This window comes from Gracilinanus agilis, chromosome 1, assembly GCF_016433145.1.
Source record: "Gracilinanus agilis isolate LMUSP501 chromosome 1, AgileGrace, whole genome shotgun sequence".
NCBI classification, from domain to species: Eukaryota; Metazoa; Chordata; class Mammalia; order Didelphimorphia; family Didelphidae; genus Gracilinanus; species Gracilinanus agilis.
The window spans coordinates 520,076,866-520,093,199 of record NC_058130.1 but is presented as its reverse complement, the minus strand read 5'-3'; the positions used below and the strand labels follow the sequence as shown (position 1 = coordinate 520,093,199).

Genomic DNA, 16,334 nt, shown 5'->3' with positions numbered 1-16,334 from the left:
AATTTTCCATTTCATCCAATATAAAATCTACTTATTCATTATTTTAAATTTTAATGAGTGATATAAAAATCATCTACATTGTTATGTATTTAGTACATGAACTTCAAGTGATTTATACTGGATAATAGATCCCAATTAAATGAAAAATTGAAAAAGATTTTAAAAAGAGTGGGGCTTAGTTGTACAATGTTTTCCCTAAATCTTTGGTGAAATATTTTATTCTACTTTTCTAAATCCATTAATGGAAACATTTTAAACCTACAAGTCTAAAACACTATTTATCTGTCCAAAATCAACCAAAGTCAAGATGTACCAAAAGTGTTAGTGCAGGTTTTAGCTTTTAAAGTTTTACTTTAAAGTTTTACTTCCAGATGATAAAAAGAATACACAGTTCTGATACTTCCTGTCTATGTGACCACTGACAAATCATGTACTCACAAAGAACATCAGGTTCTTCATCTCCAAAGTGGGTATAATATTTGTACTATTTATTTCATCACACTATTAGAAGTATAGTACTTTTGTTATTTTTTAATTTTTTTAAACCCTTAACTTCTGTGTATTGGATCCTTGGTAGAAGAATGGTAAGAGTGGGCAACAGGGGTCAAGTGACTTGCTCAGGGTCACACAGCTGAGAAGTGTCTGAGGCCAGATTTGAACCTAGGACCTCTCGTCTCTAGGACTGACTCTCAATCCACTGAGCTACCCAGCTGCCCCCCAAAGTATAGTACTTTTAAAGCATGAAAATACTATGTAAATGAGAGCTAGTAAACAATGAATGAACTCCCATGATCAAGTCAATATTAATGAATAGTCAGTAAACATTTATTAAATGCCTACTATGTGCCAGTCACTGGAAGCACTCTGTTAAGCCCATTGTAATTATTATATTACACTACTGGAACTCAAGGTATTTTTGTGCTTTTACCAAATGAGTGTGTGTGTGTGTGTGTGTGTGTGTGTTCATGTGTGTGATAAGCTTTCCAATTACTTTTAGGATTGATCATTAAAACAGAATAAAAGATACCTTAGAGGTCCTTGAGTCTTATCCTTTAAATTTTTCAGATGAGGAAACAGTCCCAGGGAGGTAAAGTCACTTAACCAAGGTTATTCAAGTAACTGATGACTTGTTATTAAAAATCTAGACTCTTGACAGCCAATCTAGGGTTCTCTGCTGGTTCCACAATTAGGCAAGTGCATTACATTCAGTCTTACAAGACACCAAAGGTCTAGTACTTAAAAAAACCCATCTCTAAGGTCTGATCATCGACGAAAATCTAAGTAGTGAGTGAGTCAAGCCAGAGAGAGAAGAGAAAAAGGAGCTTGTGATTGCACAAAAGGAGGCACACTCCTGCTATACTTGGATCTTGTGTGAGCACATTGTGATTGTTTGTGAAATCACTGTGAGGCAAAGATTTTATCTACTTCCCCCTAATGAGGAAAAGACCACAGAAGGAACAGTAAAAAGCAACCTTCAAGATAATAAACATATTTAATGTTGCTAGAATGTTTATATAAACTGCTGTCTCTTCAGAGATTCAGAATTGTTGCTAGTGCTAACTGTAGTCCTAGTGGGATAAATTAGGAAGAAACATGAAAAAGAGTAAAAAAACATTTATTTCTGCTACAAAAAGGGCATGGAAGGAGGTTAAGAGGGGCTTTTGTTTAATGCTACTTATTACAAAGGATGTCAGTTTTTGGATCCTTATCATATAAACTACTTATAGCAAAAGTTGCCCAAAGCATGCTGGTTAGTATTCCTGGATGTAAGGTTAGGATGAGAATCCTTATTGATAAAGCTTAGATGATTCATTGGCAAAGGTCGTCCTATAGATATAGTTCAGAAGTAATTGTTGAGTGTAATTGGGCCATGTAGAAGTCAAGAATTCTGAGAAATGTAGAGAGGGATAATTGTTGATTTTTCTGGGTTTAAGTATGATATTACAACAAGGGAAAGTACTTCATTTTAAATTTCTGACAGCAGAAACTCATAAATTCTCACTTCATTATTCAGAAAGCCAATAATTTTCTCTCTATATATTTTTCTTTTTTAGTCTCAGAATGATTTTCAAAGGTTCCTGGGTAGAATGAAAATATATAATGTTGCACATCAAAGCAATGATGACTGCTGCTTTTATTGGCAATTTCATAGTTTCTCCTTTTAGTATTCCTGAGAATAATTTTTAAATGGCTACAATTAGAGACTATTAAACATGAAAGGTACCATAGTCCATCTAGTTGAAAAAACAGTTTTCATGATGGTAGCAGATGAAGCCCAGGGATGTAAAAAGACTTGCCCAAGGCTATATATTGAAGCTAGAGTTTCCAGATTTCCCAAGATATGTTCTGTGATGCTATAATGGGATCATAAGCTTAATAGGCATAGATAATAATTTACATATTGTAAAATGAATGAAGTATAAAGTCTGGAGTCAGGAAGATTCAAGTTAAAAGTCAGTTTTTTTAGATACTATGTGTGTGACACTGGGCAAGTCAGTTTCCTCATCTGCAAAATGGCAATAATAGCACCTATCTCATATTGATATTTTGAGCATCAAATGAGATACCTGATACATAGTAAATGCTTTATAATTGTTATTGTTATTATCTTATTTTATAGACAGCTTATTTTATATGTCATTTTCCTCTTTCTGAAATACATTGGTTTTATCAAATTATAATGCCTACAGATTCCTTTTGTACAAAGATGACAATGTATAAATGCGTTATATTCCATATATTTTATGAGTTGCATTCTTCTGACTCAAAAGTTAGTAGAAAGATTTTTTTAAGCCCTTGTACTTCGGTGTATTGTCTCATAGGTTTCGGAAGATTGTTAAGGGTGGGCAATGGGGGTCAAGTGACTTGCCCAGGGTCACACAGCTGGGAAGAGGCTGAGGCCAGGTTTGAACCTAGGACCTCCTGTCTCTAGGCCTGACTCTCACTCCACTGAGCTACCCAGCTGCCCAACTAGAAAGATTTTAAGTCTATTTCATGAAAACCTATCTTGTTCATAACAGTACTTACTTAGGGAAGCTGAATTTAAATCCAGCTTCAGACACTTACCTGTGTGAACATAAGTCATTAATCTCTTAAGTCTAATTTTTTTCTTCTGTAAAGTGGGCATAGCACCAGTCTCACAAAGTTGTTGTAAGGATCAAATGAAATAACATTTAAAATGTGCTTAAGGTACTCTATAAATGCTATATTTTAATATATATTATTATCATTACTTAAATGTATTTCTAATAGTGCCAGGCTGAGTATGGAAGTACTTGGAGTAGGGAGCAAATGTGGGAGAAGAAGGAGAATAGGGAGAAAGAAATTAATTTTTGCCTCATTTTCTAAATGCCAGGCCAAAATAAGTCATTTATTTATTTGTTGAGTTCTTTATTTAAGTTCTTACTCTGTGTCAGGCACAGTGCTAAATGCTTTTTGCAAGCAAAAAGAAAGACGGTCCCTGCTGTCAAGAAATTTACATTCTCCCAGGGGAAGACAACATATATAAGGGAGCTAAAAAGGAGGACTGGGAGGATGCCTATGGGCACATGCTTGGAAGTCCAGGGAGTCAGAAGCAGAGCCAGGACAGGAATGAAGATTAGCTGGACTAGGTAAGAGATTCCAAGTGGAACCCACCACTAGCAAAAAGAGCAAAAGATGAGGAGATGAGAGATGTTCCAGGGTAAAAGGGCAGGTGAGAAATGGTAACAAAGGAAGGAGAATCAGAAGCATAACCTGAAGAGTAACAAAGATTAAAAAAAGGAGAGGAATAACAGTAACTAAAATTTGTCCTTAATATGTTCCTTCTTCTTTCTGTATCCCTTTTCCATTTTCCAGTTTCCTGGATCCATATTAGATTTAATCTAATCCACCACTTCTTTTAATATTCAACTCTAGTGCTTCAATGTTACAATAGTAATGGGAATAGAATAATAATAATTTCCACTTATGTAGTCAATAATTCAATTCAGTAATTCATTCAACATTTATTAAGCACTTGTTTTGTGCCAAGCATTGTGCTGTTATACCTATATAGTACTTTAATTCCAATATCTACTTTTTTAAAATTACCTGCAGACAAATCATATAGATAGTAATTTTATATTCTTATATATTTTAACATATTTTATATATGAGGAAATTTGGCCTTAAGAAACATAAAAGTGACTTGTGCAATCAGCAGGTAAATTGATATAAACAGAATTCAAAGACAAATATTCTTAAGTGCTTTTAACAATGAAAATTACTCTCCTGACATCTCCTTCTGCCAGTTAAAATAAACATTTCCTCAATGCAGATTAGAATTGGGAAAAAAGAAAATGACTCTAGGAATTTGCACTCAATGAATCATTTGCAAAATGTGTATTTTAATAAAATAATAGTTTAACCAAATTCATGTTAATTTTTGGAATTTCAGATAAGAAAAAAAAATAGGTAAAAAATGAGATGGTCTTTGCAACATTCCGAAGAAGGATCATCATAGGAAGTAGAACTGTAAAAGATCTTAAAAGCCTTCTTGAAGAAAACCTTTCCCAGAGCAACTAAGATTGAAAGAAGTTAAGTAATTTGGCTGAGATTACAGATATAATAAGTACAAACTTTAGCATTCTAACCCAAGATTTCTAACTCTAGATCTAATTATCTTTCTGCTTTGCCAGCAAATTTGCTTCGATAAAATATAAGCTTTCATGGTCAGCTTCTCATTTATACAATATACTTCTTTCTTCCATTTATGAAGTCAAAGGTTTTATAAATTATCTATTTCTTGCCAACCTCAATACACAATATTTCACAAAGTTTAAAAAAAAAACAAATAAAGAAAAACCTCTTCATTAGCTTTAGGAGAGGACCATTGATGTCTGTCAGTCAATTCTTACAGAATATTTATCTTTTTCTTTAAACAATTTAAAATAGTTGCAAAACACAAAAGTAAAGTAAATTGTATATTTCTATATTAGTTATAGTATATACATTTGTTACTAAATTTGAAGTTTATTTGCCTGATGAAGTGTTGAAGTATTTATTAGTAGGATATTCAAAAAGATAGAATCATTTACCTGGGGGGAAAAGTTCTCATTTACCAGAAGTTATGAGAATTTCATATTTGTTTTTTATTTCTATAAGAATTATTTTCCTTGATACATTCCTCTAACAGAGCTTATTATTCTCTCCACAAGAAAACTAGTTTTTATTTTTGCTTATTACTTTTCAAAATTATAAAAGAAATTGAATCAACATTCTTAGCTGAAAATAGGAGACTCTAACTCTACCCTTCCAATTATTATAGCATACCAAGAATCATTTGATTTGCATTTGGAATGAGTACAGTTAAGTATTTCTATTATGGTAAAATATGGTAAACATTTAGCAAGATGAGTAGTGGTTATTCTGAAGTTTATTGATGAGACTACAAGATTTATGGTTAAGTTCTACCTTGCATTTATTGATTGTATGATCTTGGTTCAATCTGTCATTCAAATATTATATATTTCAAACAACTCTCTAACACCAAGTATCCTAAATTTTGTAATGTGGCATCTCTAGGTGCTGTCATAAACTCAACAGCAGCACCTTGGGATACTTTACATTTTCAAGAGAAACACAGTAATATTTAACATCTGATATGTTCACAAACATTTGAGATTTATTATTATTATTATTTTTACTTCAGGCTACATCTATCACTTCTTGAATTTTGTCTTTGCTAAGCCATATCTTTACGAAGCTAGTTATGGGGTTATTATGATTAAAAGCAATATATAGTTACTAATTATAATAAGCGTACAACAAGAAATGTGTCTAATTTCATTCAAGAAATTTTACATCGTCCAACAGATACCTTCATTCTATTAGTCAATAACTATAGTTAAGACTGTAATAAAAATATTGTTTCTTTCAATTTATTTTTTGTTTGACCATTAAACTATTAGAACATAGATAATTACTTGGGTCAAAATAAATATCTAAATGGAAGTTTTATTAAGTAATTAGATTTAAACAACTTGATCTTCATTCATGGGACTGAGACATTAGGTCTCATGAATCAAGAAAGTATTTGAACCTCTACTTTAAGATTTATCTATCTAGTAATAAAAGAGTTTAAATCTTCATGGAAGAGGTAGTTCCTAAAGAAGGAGTTATCCATGGAGTTGGAATCATCATTCTATTACTAGCAAAGGTATTGTAAACCAAAATGAAATTATGAAGAGTGAAACAAGCAGGACCAAGAGCACATTATATATAGAAACATAAATTATATTTGTCCACTTCCAAAGAAAGAACTGATAAACAGAAATAAGTAAGACATAATTTTAATATAAATATATTTTTGAGAAATAATGACTTCTATAATGGGAATAGGGGAGAGAGAGGAGTTAACTAATATTAAAAGTAACATATATATAAATATATTTTAATTAAAGAAGAGGGACAGAGATTTTGATGACAGTACAGGTAATGATGCCAGAGCTATAATTTTATCATATAAATAACCTTTGGTGAATACCCTTTCATTGATAAAAATTAATAATTTACAATCTTAATTGCATAAGGCCACTGAAAAATTAAGGAAATTGATAATGGTGATACATCTTCTATACAAACAGACTAGATTAGAATATAGGTCTTCCTTACTCCAATACAGCATCTCTATCCACTTATCTAACATTGGTTCTCAAATTAAAATAATTCATCTTAACATGTTAGAGAAGAAATTGGTTTATAAATAATGATAGTTTCTTTTGGTTTAAGCATGATGAAATTTAAAATAATTAAATTGTAATATCATTTATAAATCTCAAAGAAGCTTTGTGGTATTAAGAAAAAAGCATAGTATAGTATGTTACATGTGGAATTTGATATAAACAGATTTGAATCTTGCCTCAGATATTGTGTGACCGTGACTTTCACCTTATGAAGACTAATTGTCTCACCTGTAAAATGAAGACAATAATATCTGTGGAACCTCCAGTACGTGAAAAAGTTGAGGCTCAAATAAGATAATCTACATAAATCATTTTGGAACTCTTAAAGGATCATATAAATTTCAGCTTTTAGTAAGTGAAGAGTGACCTCATAATTCCTATAGGAAAGAGTCTAAAGGATCATATAGGTATAGTAATCAGGTACCAATAATAATTAAGGGAGAGGTGGAAGAATTGAGACAACTCAAGAGAGAGGAGTAGGAGTCTAATTTAACCTACTTATAAGAAAAAACTACATATTTTTTCTTCTTCGTTACATCCTGTCTAACACAGCTATATGCATGTAATAAATGTTTGTCAAGTAGAATTCAGTTTGGTTAGTGACATATCCTATTCCTTCTGTACTCACTTTTCCTCTTTTTAATTTTCAATTTCTTTCCTTTCATCTCCTTCTCATCTCACTATCAATATTCCCATTTAATAAAGAGTTTCTCAGACAGGTGTTGATCTGATTTAAAGCAATTGACAAAGGTATGAAAATCTAAGTAACAAAACTTTTTTCATAGTTTGCTAACTCAAGTAAACTTCAATTTTCCAACTACAAATAGAGTGAAATAAATGAGGGCAGATATGTTTGAGCATCCTATGTCTCTTTCTTACCCTTCTACTCCCAAATACTATCAAAACTTTGAGGGAATTAAAAAATAAACAAATAGATAAAGAACCAACATTATTTAGAATCTTATAACATTTAATCATCCTTCTTTTATTCACCATTCCAAATAGCACACCACAGGACTCAGTACAAAAGTATAAATAATGAATATTCCAAAACCAGAAATTAAACTTCTCTATATATTGGAATATTTTAAAAAATTAAACAAAAATAAAAGAACTTGATTCTGGCTAATCTTGGATTTCAGAAGAAAATAAAACATGATTTTGGGGAGGGAAAAATGTATCATAAATATATTTGTTAGAAAGAGCCAAGAAACATAGCTTACGTATCTTAGACAAATGAGTGGCTATACAGGAATGCAAGGTATAACATTTTCTTTTTTTTTTACTTAAAAACAATAAAAACAGGATAGATTAACTAATAAGAACAATAGGACCCTGTGTTTTAATTTGGTATATGTGACCAGAGACGCTAAGGCATCATATTTCCTTTTGAATAGCTCTAATTACCAGGAAAGTGCTTCATTTTATGATCCCCAAATCTTCCTCCCTTTAATTTCCACTTTCTAAAGTTACAGAAAATAAATTTAATTAGTTTTCCACATTTTTATTTATAGCTTTGCAAAGAGTTGAAGCCTAGTATCATACCTCCATTTAGTCTTTTTTTGCAGCTGAAATAGCCTCATTGCCTTCAATATCTCCTCATATGACACAGTTTTCAGATCCATGACCAACTTTATCATCTTTCTCTGGTTAAGCTCCAGCAAGTTTTTAGATGGATATTGACTCATCAAAGCCTGTGATTAAAAGGATGAATATCAGACAAGTTCCATGTAATGGTTTAATTTACTATGCTTATAACTGCTGGCAATAATAGATTTTTTCAAAGTTTATTGATTTCTCAATTAGTTTGGAAGGGTCATTTAATTCATTTTCAAGGTTTTTATGGGGGGAGGGCATGATTTTCCTATCCATAAATAGATACATTTATTTTCAAATGGGCTGGATTCTGAGAGGTAAAGAGAATTCTGAATAAAACAATTTTTTTCTAAAAAATCAATAGGTGTTTACTTGTATGAAGTATCTACTCTGGGTTAAGTTATGAGCATGTCAAATTTAAAAACAAATAATGAAGCAATCCCTTCCTTCAAAGAGCTTACATGCTATCTGGGGAGACAAGCCGATGCAAGATATACATATACATATATGTCTATATACATTTATGTGCACAAATATATAAATATACTTGTATATATAATTGTATATTCATGTGTATATAGATGTATGCATGTGTATATGTAGATATGAGTGCAGGGTAAAGCCCAAAGTTTGGAATCAGGAAGACTCATCTTTGTGAGTTCCAATCCGGCCTCAGACTAACTATCTCTATAATCCTGAGAAAACCGCTTTCCCCTGTTTCCTTCAGCTCCTCATCTATAAAATGAGCTGGAGAAGGAAATGGCAAACCATTCCAATATCCTTCCAAGAAAACAGCAAAGAGAGGTCATTCATGACTGAAATGACTGAACAACAGCGACAACAGTATAGAATAAACATAAAGATAAAAATGAATTTAAAAATACAGGATAGTTAAGTATAGAGTAGGTAAGGAGGGAAGTCATTATCTGGAAGCTTAAGAAAAGCTTCATATAGAAGACAATACATGAGCTGAATCTTGATGATATTGATTCTACAAGGAGGAGGTAAGGAAATACTGCATTCCACTAAGGAGGAGTGGCCCATGAGAAATCCTGAATTTGAGAGATTTTGGAATGTTATACATAAGGAACAGAAAAGATCATTTTAGCTCAATCTTCCTGTTATAATAGATAGCCAGTAAATTTTATTCAGAAGGAGAGCAACATCCTAGGATCTAAATTTAAGAAAATTTAGTTTGTCAGTCTTGTGGAGAATGGACTGGAGTGGAGAGAAATTCCATGCAGGGAAACCAATTAAAGGGTCATTGCAATAATCTAGGTGAGAAGTAATAAGAACATGAACCAAGGCAGGAGCTGCATGAGATTGACTGAATATATAGATCTGCATAGAGGCAATAATTAAAGCCGGAAGAGATGATGAGGTCTCCAAGAGGGAGTATAAAGATGACAGTACTGAATAGAGCCTTGGAGAACACTTATAAATGAAATTTGGTGGTATAGCATGGCTGGTGAGCTACCAAAGAGGCTAAGAAAATTAGACCAGTGGAAAAAGACTAATATATTAACAAAAACTGCAGAAGAGAGTATCTAGGTATGAGAGAATGATCAACAATGCCAAATGTAGCAGAGGGATCAAGAGAGATGACATCTGAGATAGGACTCTCCGATTTTGTAATTGAAATCATTGTTAAATTTGGAGAGAAGTGCTTTAGTCAAGTAATGAGGTTGGAAGCCAGGTTTTTAAAGGGTTGCAAATAAATGAGGGGAAAGGAAGTGAAGGCAATGAGTATGAATTGCATACTGAATCAAATGCGACCCCAGACATGTTCCTGAGCTTATGTAAAATTTAGCACACAAGGCTGTCCCTTGGTGCTGGAAAGACACATCCCAAGCTGGGAGAATGTGGTAAGTGGATAGAAAGAGTGAAGTTATCAGTGTAAACTGTGTATCTATAATCTCTCTTTTTCCAATAAATTGTGGTACTTTGGAAATCAGGTAGCTAGATGGCACAGAAGAGACCATGCCTAGAGCCAGGAAGGCCCATCTTTATGAGTTCAGATCTGATTCCAGACACTTACTAACTCACTTAACCCTTTTTGCTTCTGTTCCTTCATCTGTAAAATGAAGAAGGAAATAGCAAATCACTCCAGGATCGTTGCCAAGAAAACCGCAAAAAGGTTCATAAAGACTGAACTGACACAACTGAAATGATTGAACTCTAGAAATCAGTGACATGTATGATGCTATTTGAGACCTTTGTAGTTTTATACAACATTAAGTACAGTAAGAGGTAAGAGGCCATAGTGGACATAGATACCTGCCTTGAGAAGAAAAAGATCTGGTGTCAGGCTCTGTTATCTACATGCACTAGCAATGTGATTATAAGTCATTTAAATTTTCAGTGGGCCAGACAATTAACAGTATAATTTATAGATAAGTAATTGATCATTAATAATATAAGATACCCCTGCTAGAATTGTCATACACTATTGAAACCACAGGTTCATAAAACAATAATCATGATAAAAGTTAATAGAGTCATAAGGATTGTACCAAAAATGTAAATTGATTTACTGAAAGTTGGATAGGGAAAAGTACTAATGAAATGTACATTTGATAGAAAAGAAGAAGCTCTGGGGAGGGTACTCAAAAGACTTGGATCCGAGAATCTCCTATGTGACCTTGGACAAGTCATTTATTTGCTCTGAGTATCATTTCTGAAGTCAGGGGCTTTGAATATATGTTCTGTAAGATCTTTTTCAGTTCTAAGGTTCCATGAAATCTATGAAGAATCGTAGGATTTGAAGGTGACCAAAACCTAAGAGATCATCTATTCCAATATCAAATTTTCTTGGGGACATATCTGTTGCTGATAGTCTTATGTTTGACAGACATCATCATTTGAGACCTTTAGACTATTATTATTATTATTACTATTGTTGTTATTGTTGTTGTTGTTAATAGATACCATCTATGTACTGCTTTGAGGTTTGCAAAGCTCTGTGTGTGTGCCATTTCATTTGATTCTTAAAAAAAATTCTGCCCCATGTTATAGGTGCAAATATGTCAGAAGAAATCCATTTAATTTAACATTACAATTAATATCTAATGGCATGTCTAGCCTAGAGATAAAGGTGTCCAAGTTGGCATAGTCTCCCCATTCTTTAAGATATGACTTTTTACCTCATGACCACCTTCCATAATATTGATAAAAATTTTGAACAAATAAATTATCATAAAATGTTAAATAAAATTAGAGGTTAACATTCCAAAAATAGACACTATTTCTTTCCTTCCCTGCCCATGCCCTTTAAGTATTTTCTAGGAGTAAAACAAAAGAACTTTTCCTATGAAATCGATATCTTAAATTCTTCCTCGGGAGAAAAATCACTTTACGGGATGGAAAAAGCAGACATAGTCCTTAGACCATTTGGTCAATGGTCCAATCCCTTCCAGAGTGAATAAGACAGTGATCTAAATGTTCAGAGAGTAACTCTCTTCGAAGTTATTGTCCTCAACAATCCATCTTCAAACTTGAAGACTGGAAAGGCTTTTTAGACAAGAAAAATATTATTTAACATTCGTAGAAAAACTAAAAATTTCATTTTTATTATGCCTCCAAAATCCTTACGACAGCCCTATTAAATAAATGCTATTGTTATCTCTATTTTACAAGGTGATAAAATTGAGGAAAAGTTATGTGACCTAATGAAAATTATGTTCCCTAAGTCACACAATAAATGTTTGAGGGAGAATTTGAAACCAGGTGTTCTTGACTCTAAGACCAGCATTCGTGAACTATACCATATTATTTCTCTCTGAAGCTGCCTCAGAAATGGGAAACTTGCCTAGAAGTCAAATGGAAAAGTCTTTCCCAGAGACATACACAACAAAAAATATTACGATATTGGCAAACTGAAAAAGGTACTATACCCCTGGGGCCATATTACTCAGCTTTGAAGAGAGGTTGCCTAGTTTGCTTGTTCCTTTCAGAAAATACTGCTTTCATGATTTCAGTGAAAAAAATCTAACCTTATAATAATTTCATTGGTTCAGAGTCTCACTACAGGAAGCCTCAGAATGGCAAAGATATTGGTGGTCTCAGTAGGGCTATTGGTTACCTTTTTGTCCTACAGATCAGTCACTTTACCTCTGATTGTGAAACCTATTCACCCCAAAACAGATTTCAATTTAGTAACATTATAATTTGGTGATATATCGCCATGCATTGCTCATTAGTAGAAAAGTGACTTATCAAAAGTACTTAAAGGTTAATTTTTTCTTCCACTAGTGAAAATAAACCTGCAGAACATGAAATATATAATTAGCTTTTTTTTCAGACCAACAAAATGTGTATAGCTTCTGTATGTTAAATATAACTGATCCTGGTTGCAGGCAGAATACACAAATGTATTCACTGATATTTTGAATTTCTTCAAGAAGTTGGTGGCTGGAATATTTTCATGTAACCTAGTCTTTGCTTTTCCTTTCAGGAGCTGGAGTTTTCCAATCTGTTTGCTGTTCTCCATTGTATCCATTCCTTCTTTGCTGCCAAAGTGGCTTGTTTGGACCCTCTATATTTAGGCAATCAGGCCTCTGCCTCTGCTTCTACTTCTGCCTCCTCTGCTGCTACTGGCAAAGTAAAATATACAACCTGACACCCCACACTTCATACTGCCACAAATACATAAACTGTGTATAAATATTCATCGCTACTAGACCCTGGAAAAACCACAAATTCACCAATTCAAGAGACAAGTCTATACTGCAATTTCAGCAGAAAGAAATGCCACAATGGATCATGAACTCCTCTCAGTTCTGCAAGACATCTGTAAATAATCCTAGCTGAAAACCAACTATAGGATGGATATGCTTTTACTATGATTTGTACCAACATACTGCTTTAAGCAAAAGTAGAGACAAAAGATTAATGGTATGAAGAAACACATAAATATCCAATAAAATTTTCAACTGCCCATAAGAAACTACAAATGGAATGGTCATTTTCTTCTTTCCAGGTTATTTTCTATGACAATGTACTAGGCCCTGAGCCTGAACTAATACCACAACAATGTATTATAAGTGACATAAAGCAAGCAAGAGACAGACCCCTGTGGCCACAAGGAGACTAGCATGAAAGACATCTGTCTAAGTACCTCCTCAAGGAAGAAAGCACTTTAATCCATATCATAAATTTTTACCTGTGCTCCCTCTCCATAGTGTATGCATCACTGTCATTCTGCTCTCATTGCATTTTCTATTTAGTCAATTGTAATCCACCTGTAAAGGGATCACCATGCTGGCTCATCCTAGACAAAATATGAAATGGCCTCCTCTCACCTGCGATCTCTGCTTTACTAACTTTCCAGGCATAGGCCTTAATTTGCCAATTAAAAATGAAAACCACCAGTTATTTGAATTATGACTGATGCAATTGAGTTTGGTAGCTCTTTTATTTCTATCTTCATTGTAGAGAAATTTGTTTTAAATTTAATGTACTTTATTGACCTAACAGAAACAAGCGTATTGTCTGTGACCTAACGAAATTTTCATTAGGAAATACACTAGAACACTTGAGAGAGAATAGATAAAGGAAGTCTCTGTCGCTCAGTGTCTATTAATCGATCAGGTACTCAGATTCCCTTAGAAAACTATCTCATGGCCAAGGATTTGTTAGTTCAATGGCATTGGTATTTTAAAATACCACTCTTAAAGGAAAATGAAATTGCAGTCCCTGGTGAGTACATTTGTCTCATCATGCAAAAATGTGTTGTATCTTCTTGATGTTTTGACTCATGATGAATGTATAATGGAGAAGCTATAAATTTGGAATTGTCCATGCCTCTTCCACTGGTTAGACTCCAAAGATACACTACTTGAATACCCTGGGCCATGTTCTTGGCCCTAAGATAAGGCTTTAATGGGAGCTTCATATAGATATTTAAGCCCCACCCCCATTTTTTCAAATTAATTTTGCACTAACACAATTTTTTAAATGTGACCAAATATTTGGTATTTACTTTGTGTGTGACCTAATATTAAAAAAAAAAGATGGAAAGTCTTTTCTTTAAATCAAGAGTTGCTCCCTTAAAAAAGAAATATTATTTATAAAGAGAGCACATAGATGTTATTATATTCACATTTTATTATTTCCATAGATTTTATGAATATGAGTAATCAGACAATTCTTTTACTCTTTAATTGTCATTAAATGTGTCAAATGGAAAGCTTTTCTAAAGATCAAGAAGAACCAGATAAGAACGTGATATTTTCCAGTTTTAAAGCATTTTCTTGTAACTCATTTATTGTAGGATATCATTAAATCTAACAAACAGTCGTTACTTACTAGGTAGAGGTGAGCATTGCTTTTGATTTTTTAATATTGTTTATAACCACTCTGCCTTAGCTCTTTGAAGGTTTGGGTCTAATAGCGTTATTCCCAGTGTGTTTGGAATGTATGTTGTAATTGATGTGTGGTCAAAACGTTTTGAGTCTTGAAGGACTTATTTTATGAAAATATTTGCCAAATGTGTGGTAATTGTTTCTCATACACTTGTAAAATGTGCAAATTTAACTTTCCAATGTATTCATGAGAAAGCATACATTCCAAAGGTTCTGAATGTGAAACTATTTAGCTTAAGGAAATTTTAGTTGGAAACATCTTTTTAGTTACTAAAAATGACTAACACTATTTAACAACCCAATTTTAACTTATTAGGATTTCTTTTATTTATATCAGTACCTCTATTTTTATTATTAATTCTGATTGACCAAAACACTTAAATTAAATAACACATGTTCAAGCTATCAGGTAGACGGTGAAGGGCACAATCTGCATAGTATAACCATTTGGGAATTATATTAGTTAATTAAATTTCATCAGGTAGCTGAGTAACGATTTGCTTATTTGATCTTATTAACTAAAATATTTAGTTACAGATATTTTTATTTTATTTTTTTTGCATTAGGATGACCAAATCAGTTTACCATTCAAAATCCATTTGAATTATGGATGGCCAAATTGGAAAATCTTGTAGACTTGGCCTCAGGAAGAAGTAATGATTTCAGGTTGAAAAGATAATGTAGAAATGTGGCTATATTTATTAAAATATTTTTCCATCTGCAAACTCAGAATGATATGTTGTAATTCAGATACAATTATACTATTTGATAAAAGGAAATTTAAAAGTCTTAAATAACAACATTAATTTTAAAATATTTTTTCAAATTATTTAAAACTAAGGTCTAGAAAAGTTGCTTTTATTCTCCCAAGATAATAAGTAATCAAAATTAAAATACAACAGTAGGAAAAATATTTTAATGTATTATTCATTCCCTACTCTAATGGAAAGAATGATTAAGTATTTAATTGTCATTAGGGCTGTATTAGGGTTGTTTTGGATAGGATGGGCCATGTGTTTTGAGTGTGGTAGTATACTGACAATTTTTTTTACTAATTATGTTGGGATCCAACTTGAAAAACAAAACCAAATTGGATATGGTAGCATTCATGTAAATAGAGTCAGACTCTTCATTTGCACAATTCAGTAGAATGCTTTCTCTAAATCTAGGAGCTATAAGATGTGGGGTTTATGAATTCCCAGATAATTTTCCTCACAGAGAGGACAAAAATCCCTACAAAATATCAAGAACCATTCATTTTTTTAGTATGAATATATATATACAAATATATATATGTATATATATATACATGCCAGAAATTACCAAATGCTAAAAATCAGAGATTGTTTTACTATTTTATTAATTAAGAAATCAATGGAGATATTAATAATTCAGATTAAATCTCAATGTTCTTTATACTTTGGGTTTTGTTTTTGATACATTGTAGTGAAGCATTTACCAAGAAACCAGTGAAATTAAGTTCTTATTAATAGAAGCTTTAGGATGTCAGTGTATGACAAGTAGAGAAGGGATGTTTTAATTTGATCATTTTGTTTTAATTTGTTTAAATTTTGTTTAAATTTTGATGTTTTAATTGGTCATATGAGTTAGCTCTTAGCCTTTATTGATGGGCAATCTGGATCCCAGTCACTGGAATCTAGTGTACTTCACT

General features: G+C 32.5%; 1 protein-coding gene across 1 annotated transcript in view; it reads left to right on the top strand.

Annotated features, from left to right (window-relative positions):
* Window positions 1–12,918, top strand: part of SNTG1 (syntrophin gamma 1) — a 504,168-nt gene extending 491,250 nt beyond the window's left edge. The window contains exon 17 of the mRNA XM_044682770.1: window positions 12,754–12,918. Within this exon, the coding sequence (XP_044538705.1) occupies window positions 12,754–12,918 (165 nt within the window). The remainder of the gene's footprint in view (window positions 1–12,753) is intronic.
* Window positions 12,919–16,334: the final 3,416 nt, after the last annotated feature.